The sequence below is a fragment of the Drosophila santomea genome, chromosome 2L (assembly GCF_016746245.2).
Source record: "Drosophila santomea strain STO CAGO 1482 chromosome 2L, Prin_Dsan_1.1, whole genome shotgun sequence".
Classification (NCBI taxonomy): Eukaryota; Metazoa; Arthropoda; class Insecta; order Diptera; family Drosophilidae; genus Drosophila; species Drosophila santomea.
The window spans coordinates 10,087,424-10,105,129 of NC_053016.2; the positions used below are offsets into that span (position 1 = coordinate 10,087,424).

Below are 17,706 nucleotides of genomic sequence, written 5' to 3' on the forward strand. Positions count from 1 at the left end.
TTTAATTTTCTCCCAGTAATACGAATAAAATTTTCCTTTTCATTAATATATGTATATTTATTTATAATTATTATTACACAATGCAATGCAATTTCTAAATCCTTATACAAAATCTATATTTTTTGTTTTACAATTTTTAATTCTTATACCATGGTAATTGATTTCATTATTAGTCATAGTTACAGTTATTATTAATTTATTTTATCTTTAAATAATTAGTAACATAATTTGGTTTTTGCGACTTAAATATTAATCAAATACACACAGGTATACAAAACTGAAGGACATATTAAAACTTTTACGCCTCACGCTTACAAATAAGAATCGGTTTGATTTAAATTACAATAATCGAACCACTTCTTCTTTTGTATTTTGTGTAACAAAAATACCATGAAGAAGTGTAGTGTCGAATATGGGGAGTTTAACCTGATATCACGTATATTTGGGATTGGTGCGGGTATTGGCAAAACAAAAAATAGTTGAGAGATGGCTGCCAAGTTAAAATAACAACGCATCAATTGGTAAATAATAAAGGTTTAAATTGTGAACAGAACTAAATGGAAATTATAGTCAGGATAATTTGTAATTTGTATTTCATTTGCCAGGCCGCCATCTAAGAGAGCTTCAAGTAAGAGGGCGGCGAACATTTCTTGCGCAAGAACTTGATTATGTACAATGGTAAGCAGGAGACCAGCGTGATGAGAGAAACCTTCCAAAGAAAATCATACGACCAAATAAACTCCCAGTCTGAAAAGATCATAACGTTATATAAAACGAATGGCAAAAATGACACTTTACATACCGAAATACTCATGTAACACGGCCAGTGAAATGAGATAAAGCGCCAAACTAAATAGTTCCGCTAGCACCATTAACCTGTGCACAAAGGGGCAACGTTAATGACACACAAAAGGTTTAAAAAGTTGACAAAACTCACCTATGCCAAGTACGCACGGTGAGAGCCACCATTATGAGCTCCGTCATGATTAATGCTGAGAAACTGATTGCCACAATGTGGATGAACTCGTCCACAAAGAGTATTAGTGCTCCGTACATAATAACGCCGCCTTGGTATATGCTGATGAGTACCCATATAAAGAAGGTCTTGTAACTAAGACTGCGTCCTTTTGACAAGTCCTTGTACAGCTCCGGGTATGTGACGGCTGTCTCCGATGTGATATCCTGATCCAGCACCAATGAGAACACCGGGAACATAGTGTACAGCGTGGAGTAACCGACCATGAGAAAGCCCTGGTACAAGGCCACCGAGCTGAGGTAGAAAACTGCTGAGAAGACCGCTTGCAATGTGGTTATGATCAAGCCGCGGTGGATAACGAACTGGGACAGGGCCGCCGAACGCTTATAGCTCCTGCGACCGTGGATAAGCAGGAGCTTGGCTATGTGCGAAAACTGCGGAATGCTGAAATCGCCGGCTAGCGAGGCCTGTCTTCCCTCGCGTCCTTCAATTCCAACTCCAGCGTCCGCCTGCTGAATCATGCTAACATCGTTGCCACCGTCACCCACGGCACAGGTTCGTTTGCCTGTGTGCTTTTGAATGAGGGCCACCACCTGTGCTTTCTGGGTTGGCGAGCAACGGCAGCAGACGACGGCCGGTGAGGCCGTAGCCAGCTCCAGGAACTCTGGTCTGTAATACTGCAGGCAAACCTCGAGGGATTCGCCTGAGATGACCAATGCATGACCCTGCTTACGCCGGAAGCTGTTCAGCTCCTGGTGAGCATCGGTACGCGTCTTAACGGAACGCAAAACATGAAGTCCCTGGTTCCGGCCAATCAATTGTGAGGACTTGGCAATACAGCACGCAGTCTCCAGCTTGTCGCCCGTCAGCATCCAAACGCGAACTCCGGCATTGCGCAGCAGCTCCAGCGTTGGTCGTACGTTCTCCTGCAGACGATCCTCTACTCCTGTTAAACAGAGCAGTTCCAGCTCACGCTCAAGGGATTCAGTGACTGCCGCTACTTTTGCGACACGATCGGTAATGCTCAGTCGTGCAGCATTGTAACGCGTCTCAAAGTCAGAATACTGTTCCTCGGTAAGAACCTTCTTAGCCACAACAAGAGTGCGAAGACCTTCCCTAGCCATGTTTCCTGACTCCTCGCTAAGCCAATCGTTGTACTGCACAATGCTAGACATAACCACGTCGGCACCCTTCAGGTAAAACGTTATCTGACCCGTTTTGCTCTCACGCACTATAATCCCCATGCGCTTGCTCTCGCTAGTAAAGGGGAAGAGCTGCAAAATTTGATAGTGCAATAGAATGTCATCTGTGAAAAGATAAGATAACAATAAGAATCGGATTGTGATTGTTTTATAGAAATACTTACTGTCTTCGCTGGGGGTCTTAACCTGCAACGTCATCGTGTTGAGATCCCTGGCAATAAGGGTTAATCCCACCTGCTCAGTCCACTTTACTAGGGCAATCTCGTCTGGAGAAGCAGCCTGATACTGGTGCTCTGTGTCCGTACTGCCAGGTGCCTCGATGTTTATCACAGATTTGGTTGGCGAGTTGTTACCGCCGGTAACAGTCGATGCCGTGGACACGGATCGGTTGTCCTCGTCATCGCTAACCGGTGTAACATTATGGCATAGGGCCAGTGCTCGCACCGCCTCCCATTCCCTCCATCCCTCCGGGCGACGCATCCTGTTGCCAAACATCATTGGCTTAGTCGAGTCTCCGCCGCTGCTCGAGCTCGATAAACTACCCTGCTGCTGTTGCAGAATGTTTCCCGATAGCTTCTGTATCATCTGCCCAATGTGATGGAAAGTGTCTGCATCGTGCGATACAATACCCAAGTGGATCTTCTTGAAAACCATCTCGTTTTGTGTGAGTGTGCCCGTCTTGTCGGTCAATACGTAGGAGATGCGGCCCAATTCCTCGGGTATGGTAGTCGATCTCACTACAGTTCCCTGAATGTTTGAGTCGTTTTGCATTTGCCACGAGTAGAAGGCCTTTCCCATGTCTAAATTGACACGCAGACTGATTGGAATGATGTAGGAGAAGAGCAAAACGAAACGGAACATGTATCGATACCAGGGTCCGCCGAAACCCTTAAGCATCATCATGACTAGCGACAGTCCTAGCACGGCGCAGAACAGAACCTGTAGAAAACAGATAAGTTGGGAAGTTTATAATCGTTAGATTTTTGATTATATTTATAATGTAATTTCGTCCTCACCTTAGTCAGTCCGTTGATCTCCATGTCTAGCAGTCCCACTTTGGACCTTGGCTGTGAGTTATTCATCACGCTGCGAGTTTCGCAGCCAGTGTATATGACAATTCCAGTGGCTGTTCCTGCGGCTACGACAGTGTTGGCCCACAGGGTGTTCTCCACGCTGAGACCGGTGTCTTCGCTGCCGTCTGCCATGCAGAACGTGGCAATGAAGCTGTGAATATCGTTTTGTGGCTTCTCTACGTAAAAACTGGCATCGATGCTGTGTAGCTCCGAGTCTCGACTGAGTTTTTGAGTATACGGAACGGCGAGACGTGGTTTCCAGTCCGTCTCGCCATCCAGTTGGTCCGTACGAACGAAGACCGATCCGCTGCGATCGCTGGTGCGCAGCAGGATCAGATCCGCTGGCACGCGCTCGTTCTTTTCCACGATTATAACGTCACCGACCTTCAGCTTGGAGCTGGGTACCATCTCGTAGCCGCTGCCGTTGGTGGCCGACAGTCGCTTGTACTTCTGCGAGTTGACCTCGTGATCCCGCTGATGGCGACGCAGGTCGTCGACCGCCTCTCGGCAAATGGTGACCATCAGGACAAAGCCCAGCGGACCCCAGTAGGTGTACGGGTAGCCGATCCGGATGTCCGGAATGAACTGTGACAGCGCCATCAGCAGGAAGTACAGATTGAGGAAGAAGCGAAACTGCTCGAACAGCACCAGCGGCAAAAAGGTGATGAAGTTGTACTTCTGGTTCCGGATCTCGTTCGGTGGGAACTTCTCCGTGTTGACCCGTCCCAGATTTACGGTGCGGGCCCTCAGCTCCCGTGGCCGGAACCATTTTCGCCAGCAGCTGTAAAGACAGACGAGGATCAGTATGACGCCGCCTTCGGTAAGAGTGTGAGCCAGAAACATCCTTCCGGCCAATATTCCCAGTCATCATACACCCTCTTAATTTCACTATCGAAAATTATAGAACAGCAGAGCCTACGAGGTTCAAACTTCAGTCATTCGATCTTTATTGGTTTACAAAGAATTTTGTTTATACTTCGAAACATAACGAAAAGAAGGGGCTGAATCGAATCGAATGTTTTCATTTGTAGTAAAACCCTTTAACATAAGTAAATTTAATGAAATCTGTAGAACTGAAATGATAATGTGTCACGCCATACAAAAAATATAAATAAAATATGAATAATAAGAATCTTATTATACAAATACGTATATATATATGTATATAATTGCAATTTTTAGCAATTGACTTCCATATTTTGATGAATTCCCAAGAACAGTTAACCTTTTAAGGCGCTCCCAACATTACTGAATCTATAATATTCATTGTGATGGGAAATCCCTATTTGGTAGCAAGTGCTTTGCACAGCGAATTAAAATTTCAATCACAAGTCTGGGAGCTACAGACATACATGTTCATACAGGAGACGACCTTGGGTGGAAAATCGATAAAAAAAAACTCGAAAAATAAAGAAAAGTGAAAACTCAGACCACAATCAACGCTTATGGTGTATATGAATTTGTGTGCGGATGTTAGTGTGGGTGTGAGTGAATGAGGTAGAGTGTGCGAGTGGGAGGTGGAAAGCCTGGCTTTGCGTTAGAAAGAGATTAACTGTAGTTTAGTTCATGTATGTATAATCATACTGCATGTTTAGTATGAATATTAGTACACAGCAACTAAAAGCTGATAAGAAAACGGGAAAATTTCCCCCGCAAACTGTGGCACACTTAATTAAGTCTATGATTCACACCTAAAAAGATACCAGCGATTTCGCTGGCGATTCAGCAACGGAATGTTCTCGCGCGTCATGGGCGTTGCAGCCGAGTTTTGGGAAGTAGCATCATCCATGTTTGCTGGCCGAGATTCGCACTTATTTGATTTTCCCGAAATTATTTATGTAGTCTTGTAGTCTTTTGTTCTCGGCAGTCGCAGCTGCAACTTCAATTCGATGTTTTCCTTCGGCCCTTTTCACATTATCACAGGCGCGGCTCATGGCACACGCATTCAGAAAGCACTCCGAATAATTAAAGTGCGTTATGCAAAATTCTGATGCACAAAACAAATGCAGAAGTGAAAATTCCGTATGAAAACTGCGTCGTCTGCGCGTTTAACAACCCTGTCTGTGATTCTATAGAAATCAATAAGAGGGAATGGGACAACTATATGGTTGTTTTTCGACAGAGCTGCCGTTAGTGTTTGGTATCAGAATCTGGCAACGCGCGTACTTTTTGCGCCAAATTCAAATAAGCCGCCTAACGGGTGGGGATCTTTATGACACGTTTATTGCTCACTCAACAGGTCTTCTCGTCGCTTTCGTTAGCACTCGGATGTTAATTAAATAAGCTCTTGCAAGTCGTATACGCTTCAGCTGCTTAGATCAGCACTAGCGATGTGCTGCTCCTCTTATTTGTTTGCCCACGAGCGAACTGGTTTTTCTACAGTTTTTTTTAAGACCATTCTATTTGGCTGCTTGCGCTAGACGTGTGCGAATAGGAGCGCGCTTCAAAGTTTTGTCAATATAACACACACATTCGTCGGCCAGACGATTTCATGTCATGATCTCATAAGAAAAAGTTGCCAAAAATGCTGAAGGGAAAGTTCAACGACCAGTCTGCAGCCAAAGACAAAACAAAAGGGCCATCAGAATTAGCTCACCTGTGTGACTCATGCTGCACTTCAAAGTCAGCGCTTTTACCGTCAAAGCCTTCGGGCTCCGCCATAATCCCGAAGTGTGTCACGCTAGTTAAATACGCCTAGATGCGTTTTTTTTATGTATTTTTCCCTTATAGAGGCTCGCTTATCAGTCGAAAACCGATTCAGCTGAGGTCTTTCATCCTGTATACTCACTGAATTGAAATGCAATCGTTAACAATTGCAGCGGCCATAACAAACAATTGCCGCAATTCGTCTCGTTCTCAGTAATTAACTGGAAATTTCAAAACGATTTGTAGACCTCAGCACATTGGATTCCACTGTTTTCAAGCTAATATTGTTTTCCGCCTTTCCTATTAAGTATATATTTCAACAGCTGCCAATATCGAGATTTGTGCAAGTGTGCACTTTTCCTGCTTTTAAATTTCGGAATTCCAAGTTTTGGTTTTAGTTTCACAATATAAGCATTTTAAAAATGTAATTTTTCTGTACCAATACTTTAACTAAATAAAAATAGTCTTTCATTTCAAATAATAGTTCAGACTTTTTGTAAGCAGTTGTACAAAATTATTAGAGCTATGAAAAACTTTTTTCAAGATGGGTTACGCGTGACAAATTATTTGTAGCCTTTATGTACATCAAATGAAAATCCCTCAAACGAAGGTATTAGATAAATGTTTTTATCAGTCCAGTTGTATGTGGCTTGATAGCAGTGCGTTATCATTGACCCATAAAACATTTGCAAAGTATTACTTTGGTTGGTAAGAGCTGATAGTTAATACATGTAAAGAGAAACCAAGCTTGACATACCATCTCTATCAACATTGTAGCTCAAAAATTTTACGAATATAACAATATAAAACGATTAGCACACATAAAAAGCAAATTTAGCGATAAATAATTATTATTATATATATTTTTGAACAGCAGAGAAGTTAATACATATGTACCATATGCACATAGGGCGATTGCGGAAAAGGCAAATATGGTTATTCGGGAGGGAGTGGAACGTTTACACGTGTACAATACCCTTTCACGGGTAACCGGATTGGAACGAGGCGAGCCATGAATAGTGTGACTTGGTGACTTGCGCTGCCTTCTGCCTTCTGGCATTTGGTTATTAACCCACATTGCCGGTGGGTGGAAAGCAATGCCAGGCCAAGTTGCGGGCGTCAATCGTTGTGGCATTTCACCGCTCATGCCCCCTTTTGCCGTGGCTTTTTCTGTTCCCAGCCATTTGCATTCGCAACTAGATAAACAGCTAACGGCGACTAGAAAATAATAACATTAGGCGTTACCATTGACAGTTCGTGGCGTCCGCGGGGGCGGTCAGGGGGATTGGGGGCGTGGCGCACTAATTTGCATGCGGCTAAGTGAAAAAAGCTTGGGAAAAGTTTTTTGTCAGCTGGTAATGGCTTCGGTTGTAGCAATTACAATTAGCTTAAGTGTGATTGATTTGAGTCTTTAGCAAATTATTGAAACGGTTCAAAATCTCACTGAACTCTTGAAAGAGTTTCCAATAGTTGATACATTTAAGCGAATTCAAGTAAATCCAAGTCAATTCATGTAAAACGCAAAAGCGTATTGTTATCAGTAGCTCTTTTACTTGATGAGGTAATGGAATATTTTGGTAAATAGGGGAAATATAAGCGGCGAGCTGGTTCCACCACAGTGGCCACCGTGGCAACAACAATCACACCAACAAACTGGCGCCTCACTTTGCAATTCTAATCGGCCTGTCGAAATCTTTGAGCCTCATATAACCGAAACGGCAATTGGAGTTGAGCGTCAAACAAAATGTAACGAGAAACCCGGGAAAAGTTTCGAGCTCCCCGAAAAAGCTAGGCTTTGAGTAAGAAAACCTTGAGCGAAGTTGAATCTGTAAAGGCCTCAAAATATTTTCGTGGTCAGAGGGCGATAACGAGTTAAAGACGCACTTAAGAAGACGCAAATGACATTGAAGCATTGAATGTGGAGATGAAGACAAGTATTTCAGTAAATATATTGAAAGCATTGCTCTTCGATAATGTGAAAGTAATTCAGCACGACTATTACATGATACCGATTTCTTTAAGGTTACAATTAGGTTTCTTAATCCACATGGGTGCGATTTGAATAAAACAGAGTGAAAGAAGATGAAGGCGTGGCTAGGGATCACTTTTTGCCCGACTTTTTGATCCCGCCGCCAACAAGTGGTCCCTTCTTGGAGGCACCAGCCTTGGCTGCCTCCAGAGCCTTCTGCTGCTCCTTCTGCTTCTGCTTGAAGGCCATGTCCTCCTCGTCTAGATTCTTCGAGTCCTTCTTGGGCGCCTTCAGAGGCTTCTTCTTACCGCCCTCGCGTCCAGACATTCTGACTTGCTATTGCCTTTTCCCACGTTTGTCGATTTTCTATATCAGTATCTATCTATGCTTACTTTTCCGACATTCAAGTGACAAAAAGTTTTCACAAGGGTACGCTTTGTCAAAGTTAGAGAGTATGTGTCATGTATGTATGTGTATTTATATAAAACATTTAAATATAAAATCAATCAATTGAAATGGAGCGATTCTGATAAGCCACGAATAGTTCGAGGCAGAGAAACTTTCAATTTTAAACACAAAAAGCCGAGTCTGACCAAAAGGTAAAAATAAAAACCCTAAAGCGACTCACTTTTTCTGTGCAACTCGTTTGTATTTTTTAGAAACCTTGAATACAACATTGTGTGGCCGAAACCAGCTGAGGAACTGGTTTTCGAATTTTTAGCATTTCTTGGTGACTTCTTGAGTCGCTTTTTGCTCTCCCACCAATCGGGTTCCAAGTCACACGGCAAACATCGATTAAAAATGCACAGCTAACGGGTGGAGTTGTGTGTGATATTTTTGGCCAAAGTTTTGCGGCAACAAGAGTTTGTACTCCAAAACAAAACAAAAAATAACAAGAAAAGCGCTCAGTGGGTGTGGAGCAATTGTAGGGGGCACGGATAGCAATGTTTGCGTTTCGTTTATGCCTTGTCACCCAACCAAGTCGCTGGTCTTGGCCACTATTTATAGCCGTGTTTTTGTTATTATTTTCCGTTCGTTGAAATCTTTCCCCCAGACTTGGAAGTCGTCACGTTTATCGATTTGCACAGTCCGTCGCCGCGCAGAAACCGAAATGTTTTTAATTTTCTTTCTACGATCCACTTACAGACGTGGCTGCTTGTTCGCATGTGCGGCCTTTCTCAAAAGTTCTCTCGTGCTTCCTCTCTAATTAGGTAAATTAAAAATATATCTTGGAATCGCTATAATCGCTACGTCTGTTATATATGTATTCTTTATATACAGTTGCATTCATTGTGTGTATGTCACACATATGTAGGTATGTGGCGCACACATCTTCATTCAGCTAGAATTTATTTTCTTGGAAATGTGTTTCGTAAAAGTTCTAAGTTAAAAAGAACATCAGAATGTAAGACAACGTAATTTGACTCAGTTTGAGAAATCTCACAAAGATTTGACTCATGCCAAAAAAAAACAAGAGAGAACGCTATAGTCGAGTTCCCCGACTATCTGATACCCGTTACTCAGCTAGTGGAAGGGAGAAGGAGAGTCTTAAACACAGTTTTTGGCGGTTTGTAGGCGTTATAGTGGGCGTGGCAGAAAGTTTTTTGGCAAATCGGTAGAAATTTACAAGACTAATACAAAAATGAAAAAATATCAAAACATTTTTCAAAAGTGTGGGCGTAGCAGCTTTGGGCGGTTTGTGGGCGTTATAGTGGGCGTGGCAGAAAGTTTTTTGGCAAATCGATAGAAATTTAGAAGACTAATACAAAAATGAAAAAATATCAAAACATTTTTCAAAAGTGTGGGCGTGGCAGTTTTGGGCGGTTTGTGGGCGTTAGAGTGGGCGTGGCAACATGAATCGACAAACTTGCGCTGCTTCTATGTCTCTGGAGTCTGTATGCTTAATCTCAACTTTCTAGCATTTGTAGTTCCTGAGATCACAGCGTTCATACGGACGGACAGACAGACGGACAGACGGACGGACGGACAGACGGACAGACGGACAGACGGACAGACGGACATGGTCATATCGACTCGGCTATTGGTCCTGATCAAGAATATATATACTTTATATGGTCGGAAACGCTTCCTTCTGCCTGTTACATACTTTTCAACGAATCTAGTATACCCTTTTACTCTACGAGTAACGGGTATAATAAACAAATATTTCAAGTGGCAGGAACAAAACAACAACTTGTTGGCCATAAAACTGTTGAATTGCGAAAGTGAAAGAATGTCTAGAAAGATAGAAAGGACAACGTTTTTTCTTGCCAATTATTTAATATACAACATTTAAATTATTTATAGAAGTTTGGCAAAACTTGTTTTATACCTATTGTTGTCATTATTTTATGTGATAAGGCATTCTGAGTTCTAAGCCAGCAATTGAATTATATTTATTGCATTGCCATTATGGGGATTACGGAAACACAAATTTCAAAATTCACACAACATTTAAAAGGAAGCAATTAAGAGATCCTATTAAGAGATAATATTTCTTCAAAGTAGTCTATTTAATTTGAAATTTCAAGGCTTTACTCGAGGCCTTATTGTGATAGATTAAACAATATTGTTTTCCTCTATATATGTAAATATTTATATATGTTATTGTGTTTTGGTAATAAAAATGGGGTTCAGACACCATAAAACATATATAAATATATAAAAAAACATTTTTCCTAGAGGCAACACTTGAGTTACCGATGCTTTGCTGGCCAGTGAACAGCTGTTGCAGCGCTATATACACTCGCATTACTCCCGCCGCCAACTATTGCAGCAGTGAAATGGAAATATTGCGCATACGCAGCGTTGGCGGAGGGTGACGACTGGATCGCACCGAATGCAGACTCACCTGCAGAGGCACAGCTTGCAGACGTTGCCAAGACTGCGACTCTTGCTTTTCCGCCGATTGTGCTGGTAGAAGACTGTGGATGAGCCATTTTCCGGATCGATGGTGGTGCTGTGCGTACCGCCATTGCTGAGATCCCCCGTGGCTGCAGGACCTCCAGATGCTGCTGCACTACCATCGGCGGTGGTTACTGCAATGCCGGTGCCACTACCGCTACCGCTACCGCTACCACCCCCACCGCCACCGATCGATCCCGCCCCCGAGACGCCCGATGACGTGTGCGTTAATTGCGCCAGTTTCGAAATGCTGCTGTAGCTACCGTTTGAGTGTTTGGCGCGCTCGCGACTCCGCTCATTTCTATAACGTATCTGGCCGGCGGCAGAGCCAAAACTGTTGGATCCGAAGAGATTGCCCAGAAAGCTGCCTCCGCCGCCGGCGGCAGAGCTGCCAGCGTCGGCGTCGACGCCGCTGTAGCCCATGGAGGTTTTGCGTCGCCCCCTAATGTTGTTGTTGTTTTGTTTACCGCTCGGTACATCGCGGCGTATGAGCAATTCGGTCTCCGAGTCCGTTTCGCTCTCTTCGTCAAAGTCTCGCAGCGGTACATTGCTCTCAGCCATTTTCAAACAAAGAGATTTTAAGAGAGAGCAAGCGTAGTCAGCTTAAAGTAGCAAATTATGATTAAGGGAGCTGTTAAGCAGAGTTTTGGCGCCTGAATTGAACTAATTAGCACCAGAAATGCAGTTTTACTCTTACTAGCAGCTGATATTATCTGAGATAAATTAAATGCTGGGTACTCAGTAAGTCTTATTGCCACGTTTTCATTGAGCAATTTCCAGGTGTAAACGACGGCTGCTTCTTATCACACCTGCGTTTTATTCTTTTATTTTTTGTTTGAGCGGTAAACAGGTAGGGTAAACACTATATACGCGGAAATCACAGGCATTCCCCGTCGTCCGCTTATCAGTGGCTACGGTTGCCGGCTACCAAATCGTCACCGTAAATGCCAATTGCCTGCTATTGCTCAGCGTTTTAATTTAATTGATACGATTTCGATAAATAAAAGGCCAAGGCCCGGGCCACACACACATATGCACATGCACCACATTTAGCACGTTGATTTGCAGGCTTTTCGCGTTTTCATTTATTAATTCGATTATCGCACTTCGTTTGGTCCTGCTTTGGGTCTCTGACAGCACATTTTTTATTTATTAATAGCCCGGATATAGCCCGAAAAACATTCAAATCCCGGAAGCAAGTTGCCAGCGAAATAAGTTTGGCCAAATGGTAATCAGCTGGCTTTACAGACCACTGTTAAGGGAACGGAACGTTATGCAGCACTAACCAAGCCTTGGCTGTAAAATTTTAAACCAATAATTATGGTTTTAAAGGAAAAATTACTTAATTTTATATTAAACTAAACATACTCATATATACATATTATGCATCAGTATGAAATAAGTAACGTATGCCAAAGTTATAAGCTTCTTAAGATAAATCAGAAACTGATTTTCACACTTTGCAACACTAATGGGCGCTTCATTCAAACATTAATTAATAATTAGAAAAATACTTCCAACTTGCGGTTGGACATTGTTTGACTTTATCTTTATCCAAGAATTTGTATCATTTGGTGTGCACATTTAATAGGTATTTGGCGTGTATAAAATATTTAATGTTTATTCGTAGCTTATATTAGCAAACAAACAATAAAAGGGAATTTACACAGAGATCTTAAACAACTAAAAATAATATTACCGCAATGGACTGCCGTTCACATATACTTTACCATCGACTTTTATAATTTAAAATTATACAATACGCGACCAATACCAAATACACGATGAGGTGGAGCCGCTAAACAATGCTATCTTGGATGTTGGATATAAACGCTTGAAACATAACACTTTTAGGTGCACTAGCTCAGCTGCGCTCAGTTTGCAGGGTTATATTGGAGTCCGAATTGGAATAGTTATGTTCCAGTCGCGGTCGAAACTCATCCTCGCCATCTGAATAGGAACCCACCGAACGGCAAATGCTGGAAGAAAATGACAGTATGAGTCCGGTAAAGTTATTCAGCTTGACTCTAAATATATTTATATATAATATATTACCGTTGAGTTGACGCATAGCCTTCGATAGCCAGTGCCTGACTCACTCCCGGCGGCAACAGCTGCTGGAGCAGTGCGTCCTTGACCGCATTGACGCCAGTCGGCAGTGGCACATGATTCATGTCGACTGAAGAGTGCGATTGCGACAGGTGCGGAGCAGTCAAACCATTTGCCAAGCGCGCTTCTCCACCGCTAGCTCCAACTGCAGTTCCATATCGTTCGTCGACCTCATCCCTTTGCGTTCGTTCGATGTACCGAAGAGTGCTGAATAGCTCCAGCAGATTGCCAAAGGTGTTTCGCAGATCGCACTGACCCGTGATGTCGAAGCACAGCTGTGAAACATTCTGGCGCAAAAGGTAGATGGCATACTTCGTTTGCTGCGATGGCAAAATGGAGCGCGTGTACAGAGGAAATCTGAAATGGAACAAATAAGATACCAATGGCCTATATTTATTCGAAGTACTCACTCTCTTGTTGTGTACGTTAACTCCTTGATATCGTCCACAATCCTTGCTTTCGATGGCTCGTACAGAATACGGTTCCTCAGGGGTCGATCCATAATGATGGCTAGCATCTGCACCAGATGGGCAACATAGCCCAGTGCCGCACTCACTGCCAGCGGCGAGACGTTATCCAGCAACTGTGCATTGGCCGCCTGACGGGACTCGCTCGTGTATTGCTCCATGTGAGGGAAGGCGATGCCGCAGATGCTAAATTGACGACCGCCCACATTCTGGATGTTGTAGATCTCCTGTAGCTCCAACACCAGTGTGGACATTCGACGCTCCACCTTGGAATGGTCAAAATGTTTATTAACACCTTTTAATTGTTATTAGACTCCGAGTCCCCCACCTGTCGTACTATTTGTCTTCTTTGATCGCGCTGCTCCAGATGTTGAGGTGCCAGGGTTCGTAGCTCTAGGCGTTCCTTTTCCAGTCGATGTCGTTGGCTGTGTAGCTGCTTTTGCAGTGCCTCCCGCTGTTCCCTCATCTCCTCCAGACGTTGACGAGCTCGCTCGTTACGTTGGCGAAACGTTTCCCGCTCCGCTTTCAGTAGTCGTTGTTGACTGCTTAGCGCTTCGATTCTTCTCGTAAGCTGCTGGGCGTTATAAAGCGTGAGGGGCGCGATCTGCTTCTGCTCGGCGAGCAACACGCTAAGGGCGCGACCCATGGAATGGTACTGATGGGCGTAGTGGTCGCCGGACAAGGATGTGGTGCGGGGCTTCAAACGCAGCTCGTTTCTGGTCACACAGTGCACACTGAGGCGGGCAATTTCACGACAAACCTCGGCCATTTGACGCCTCTTCTGCTGATGCAATCGTTGCAGACGTTGCAGCGTGAGAAGCTTTTCCAGGTTGTTGCTGCGCCGAATCTCCTGCCGTTGGCATTTCAGCTGTGCATAACGCATCGTACTCATTCGCAGCACGGGACTTGAACTGCGACTGACAGCCGGCGAGTTTATGCCCTCATCTTGCGGCTCTTCAAGTTCTTCTTCCTCTGCATACTTTTGGTAGTGCAAATGCAGCTGCGACTGCAAACCCTGCTCGCTTATCATCGACGGGGAGGCAAACTGCTCGCCATTCAACTGAAAGACTAAGCAATTTCGTCCACACTGCGACAGGGTAAGGGGTGACAAGGGTATAAGGCCGGAAAAGTAGACGCCCCAACTGAAAAGTAATTCGGGAGGGCGTGGCAGCCTGCTAGGCGTTAACTGGGATCTTCTGAAAGTAAGTAAGGTGATGATAGCTAAGTTGTATTTGCAAGCAGACTTCTGTTTACCCGCACATATCCTTATCCTTATTCCTTAGCTCAACCTCAGGCGGTTGGCCATCTCTTCTTTCCGCTGGATAGTGCTTCCACACCTTGATACACACACACTGCGCATTGGTTTTCCGCCAGGCTTCGTCGTCCGTACAAATCTCCGCCCACTTTTGCTGTTGGTGACGCTGCGGCAGCTTTTCGCTCGTGTAGAACGCCTCGCTCGACTTTTCCGTGTGCAGTGTATAGTAGAGGAGCACATCATCCGGCTCCGCCAGTTCCAGCGACTTTTCATGCGGTCCAAACTCAATATTGAATCCCTGAATTCGGTTGAGGTTCCGCAGTCGAAGTTGTTGTGTGGCCAGTGGTAGCCATTTGCGGCATCGAGGCCGTAGATTCATCGTAATACGCGGTTCCGGACGAGCTGCGGATTACGCGAAGCCCGTAGCCCAGATCATGGTACAATAAAACTAGGTTTGTTATAGTTTTTCTACAGAAACTTTTAACAAAAAAATGATTACCCGAACAGCTGTTTTTTGATGCACAAGTGCTGTAAAACGTTGAAGGCTCGCAATAGTGGTGTCAAATACACTGTTTAGCTTTTATTATACTAATTATACTAATTTGGCTATTTTCTTTTTTATTCCAAATAATAATGTAGTTTAATTGACCGATAAAATAATCAATTCCATAAAATTATTATATAAACTAAGAGCACGGAAATCAATCATCCTAAAACATTATAGCTAAACCAAACTATACAATTTGGCTATTTATAGCTACAATGGCAGCACTGATAAACAAATCTTTCAATGAGAATGTAGTGTTGAGAAGCGCGAAAAGTGCCTGGTTCTGCTGGTTTATTTTGCTTTGTCCGCCGAAAAGGAAACTTGCTGCGAGGACTACTACATTCCGAAGTTGACTTTATTATGAGCCAGAACGATGCTCAACTACATTAGATGTGCAATCATGTCACCGACAACACGCAGCAGCTCCAATAACAAGAAAAACAGCCAGCCAGCAGGCGAAGCTCTCAAGGATGTGAGCTCATCCGAATCCATAAGAACAGAGGGTGCTCAAATGCGTGGCTACAAGGTTACTGATAACGAGCGCACGAGAAAGTACGGAATCGGAGCCAATTCCCTGGAAATGCTGATAGCTAAGGCAAACGGAAAGTTCCCGGTAAGGAAAACCAGATAAAACTCCTGCGTAGAAGCGCGAAATATATGTACACCCACCCACGTAGGGAAGAAAGTTCTTGGCCCTGGTTATTTTCAAGGCCATGTCCCTGGCAGTGGCTTCCGCGTTTGTTTGGCTCTCTTTCAATGCTATAGTACCTGCCAATGCGCATGTCCTATCTTGTAGAGCTAGCCAACCTGTTGATGCAGCGTCCTTGCGTGGCAAAACCAAAAAAACAAAAACACATGCTGAAGGCCCCTGAACCAGAAATTGGGCGAGACACTCCATCGACCTGGCCTCGTTATAATTCGACCATGTCAAGGGCATTCAAATTAAATCGTTTCCCACCTTTTAGCTTCCCGAGTTACACTTGTATTTGGCTTCTGATGGATTCGAGGTAACCGACGATGAGTACTTAAAAAGCCTACCCGCCCAGACGCTATTCATAGTTTCTGGGCCGGATGCAGTCATTACAACAGGTGAGTTACATAAATATTAAACTCATCCCGAATTAAACTGGCTTCCTTTAGATGCCGATTTTGAGTTTGAGAAGATGCGACAGCAATCGCCTTTGCTGAAGGTGGCCGACATTTTTTACGACTTTATCGAACAGCATCCGGAAAAGTTTCGCCGCATGATCACGGAGTACGAACACCAAAAACAACGTCGCGTCCTGGATAACAGCAAGGCCCACCTCAGCTTGAAGGCCGAGCACATGGAATGGTTCGCGGGCGGGGAGGAGCGGTTCCACTCAAAGGAAGAAGCCATGGCCATGCGCGCCCAGACACGTGTGCGCGGCTACTACTATAAGGCCAAGGAGGAACTGACCCGTAATCCCTTGTACCGCCAAAATGCCAAGGCCCGACAAGTGATAAACGCTGTGCTGGAGAAGTTTCGATACCTGCTCATCGGTTGTGATTTTTTCTCCATGATGTTTGACAGGAATTGCAAGCAAAAGCATGAATTCCTGCAGCAGCACTTGGGCGAGGAGGAAACCGACGCTGGCAGAATACCCAGCAAAAGACTGAGGCAGGTCATTAAAGAGTACACAAAGGAAAACTGCATCCTCGACGAGTGGTCCACTTCCTTGTGCTCCGATTTGGGTGACTTCTATTGCCAGGGCTCCTACTCGGAGAATGGCAACAGCTGCTCAAAGCAGCACATTATCAATCCGTACGCTTCGCGGGAAAATCTCATTTTGTTCCAGGTCTGGAATCTGGACCACCAAATTGAACTGTGCCGCACAATACTTCCCGCTCTTGTGGCAAATGTGGAAGAACTTGTGAGTCATCCGCAGATAAAGTGTTCCCTTCATAAGAAGCAAGTGGTCGATATCTCAGTACTGGAGTACTTTCTTGAAATATTCTCTCTAAAGAACCTTAAACTAGTTCACATTGTGTGTCATGAAAAGGTGCAGCGGTCAAACCGTTCAAACGGTCGCCTTCTATGCTCCGACTGTCATGAGTATCGCATTGTGCAAGAGCTGATGGAAGTGCAAGTAGACAGTTTAACCACTTAAATGGTATGTCAAAAATATTGAAAAGTTACCTAGCCAAGCAATATTGTACACAATAACTTTACAAAATGTATCTACAAGTTTGGTTGCTCTTTTTTTTGAATGTTTTATATTGCTGATCTCATAGGGGATATGTTGTACAAATGGATATTATCTCAACTATAAAAACGTACTGTTGAAGGTTTTTACATATTAAATACGTAAACTATTAACATATGTACTTATATGCATTTAATGTTGATATAGCTTTTCAAACTATTAGAATTATGTGACTACGCAATATCGGTATATAATCTAGACTTAAAAGTTAGTTGATTGTAACGCTAGTAGCTGAGAATTTAGAGTTGGCGTCACATCGATCAGCAAGTCCAAACTATTATGAAAATATATATGAAGTATGTATACTCGTGTAACGAATTTAAACTAAAACGT

The 17,706-nt window shown here is 43.7% G+C and overlaps 4 protein-coding genes across 7 annotated transcripts; 1 reads left to right on the forward strand and 3 right to left on the reverse strand.

The window, feature by feature from the left end:
- Positions 1–30: 30 nt before the first annotated feature.
- LOC120445254 (probable phospholipid-transporting ATPase IIB) lies at positions 31–11,997 on the reverse strand. 2 transcript variants are annotated; one of them, XM_039625537.2, is made up of 6 exons: positions 10,718–11,997; positions 3,195–4,032; positions 2,343–3,117; positions 938–2,282; positions 803–876; positions 31–747 (listed from the first exon to the last, which is right to left on the reverse strand). In XM_039625537.2, the coding sequence occupies exons 1-6, from the start codon at positions 11,329–11,331 to the stop codon at positions 614–616; spliced, it is 3,780 nt and encodes a 1,259-aa protein (XP_039481471.1). In that variant the 5' UTR covers positions 11,332–11,997; the 3' UTR covers positions 31–613. The 2 variants fall into 2 exon arrangements, with proteins under 2 accessions (XP_039481471.1, XP_039481481.1); XM_039625547.2 differs by lacking the exon at positions 10,718–11,997 and adding an exon at positions 4,943–5,304.
- LOC120445264 (translation machinery-associated protein 7 homolog) lies at positions 7,817–8,308 on the reverse strand. The gene has a single exon (XM_039625559.2). The coding sequence runs from the start codon at positions 8,191–8,193 to the stop codon at positions 7,999–8,001; it is 195 nt and encodes a 64-aa protein (XP_039481493.1). The 5' UTR covers positions 8,194–8,308; the 3' UTR covers positions 7,817–7,998.
- A 495-nt stretch (positions 11,998–12,492) lies between the features above and the next one.
- On the reverse strand, positions 12,493–15,122 carry LOC120458132 (UV radiation resistance-associated gene protein). Of its 3 annotated transcripts, XM_039645675.2 has the most exons (6): positions 15,101–15,115; positions 14,601–15,049; positions 13,675–14,542; positions 13,290–13,612; positions 12,826–13,236; positions 12,493–12,749 (listed from the first exon to the last, which is right to left on the reverse strand). In XM_039645675.2, exons 2-6 carry the CDS (start codon positions 14,978–14,980, stop codon positions 12,635–12,637), a joined length of 2,097 nt encoding a protein of 698 aa, XP_039501609.1. In that variant the 5' UTR covers positions 14,981–15,049; positions 15,101–15,115; the 3' UTR covers positions 12,493–12,634. The 3 variants fall into 3 exon arrangements, with proteins under 3 accessions (XP_039501609.1, XP_039501610.1, XP_039501608.1); XM_039645676.2 differs by having other exon boundaries at positions 13,675–14,539; positions 14,601–15,122; XM_039645674.2 differs by having other exon boundaries at positions 14,601–15,122.
- Positions 15,123–15,418: 296 nt separating this feature from the next.
- Positions 15,419–17,408, forward strand: LOC120443914 (DNA fragmentation factor subunit beta). The gene is made up of 3 exons (XM_039623352.2): positions 15,419–15,761; positions 16,114–16,237; positions 16,289–17,408. The coding sequence occupies exons 1-3, from the start codon at positions 15,522–15,524 to the stop codon at positions 17,275–17,277; spliced, it is 1,353 nt and encodes a 450-aa protein (XP_039479286.1). The 5' UTR covers positions 15,419–15,521; the 3' UTR covers positions 17,278–17,408.
- Positions 17,409–17,706: the final 298 nt, after the last annotated feature.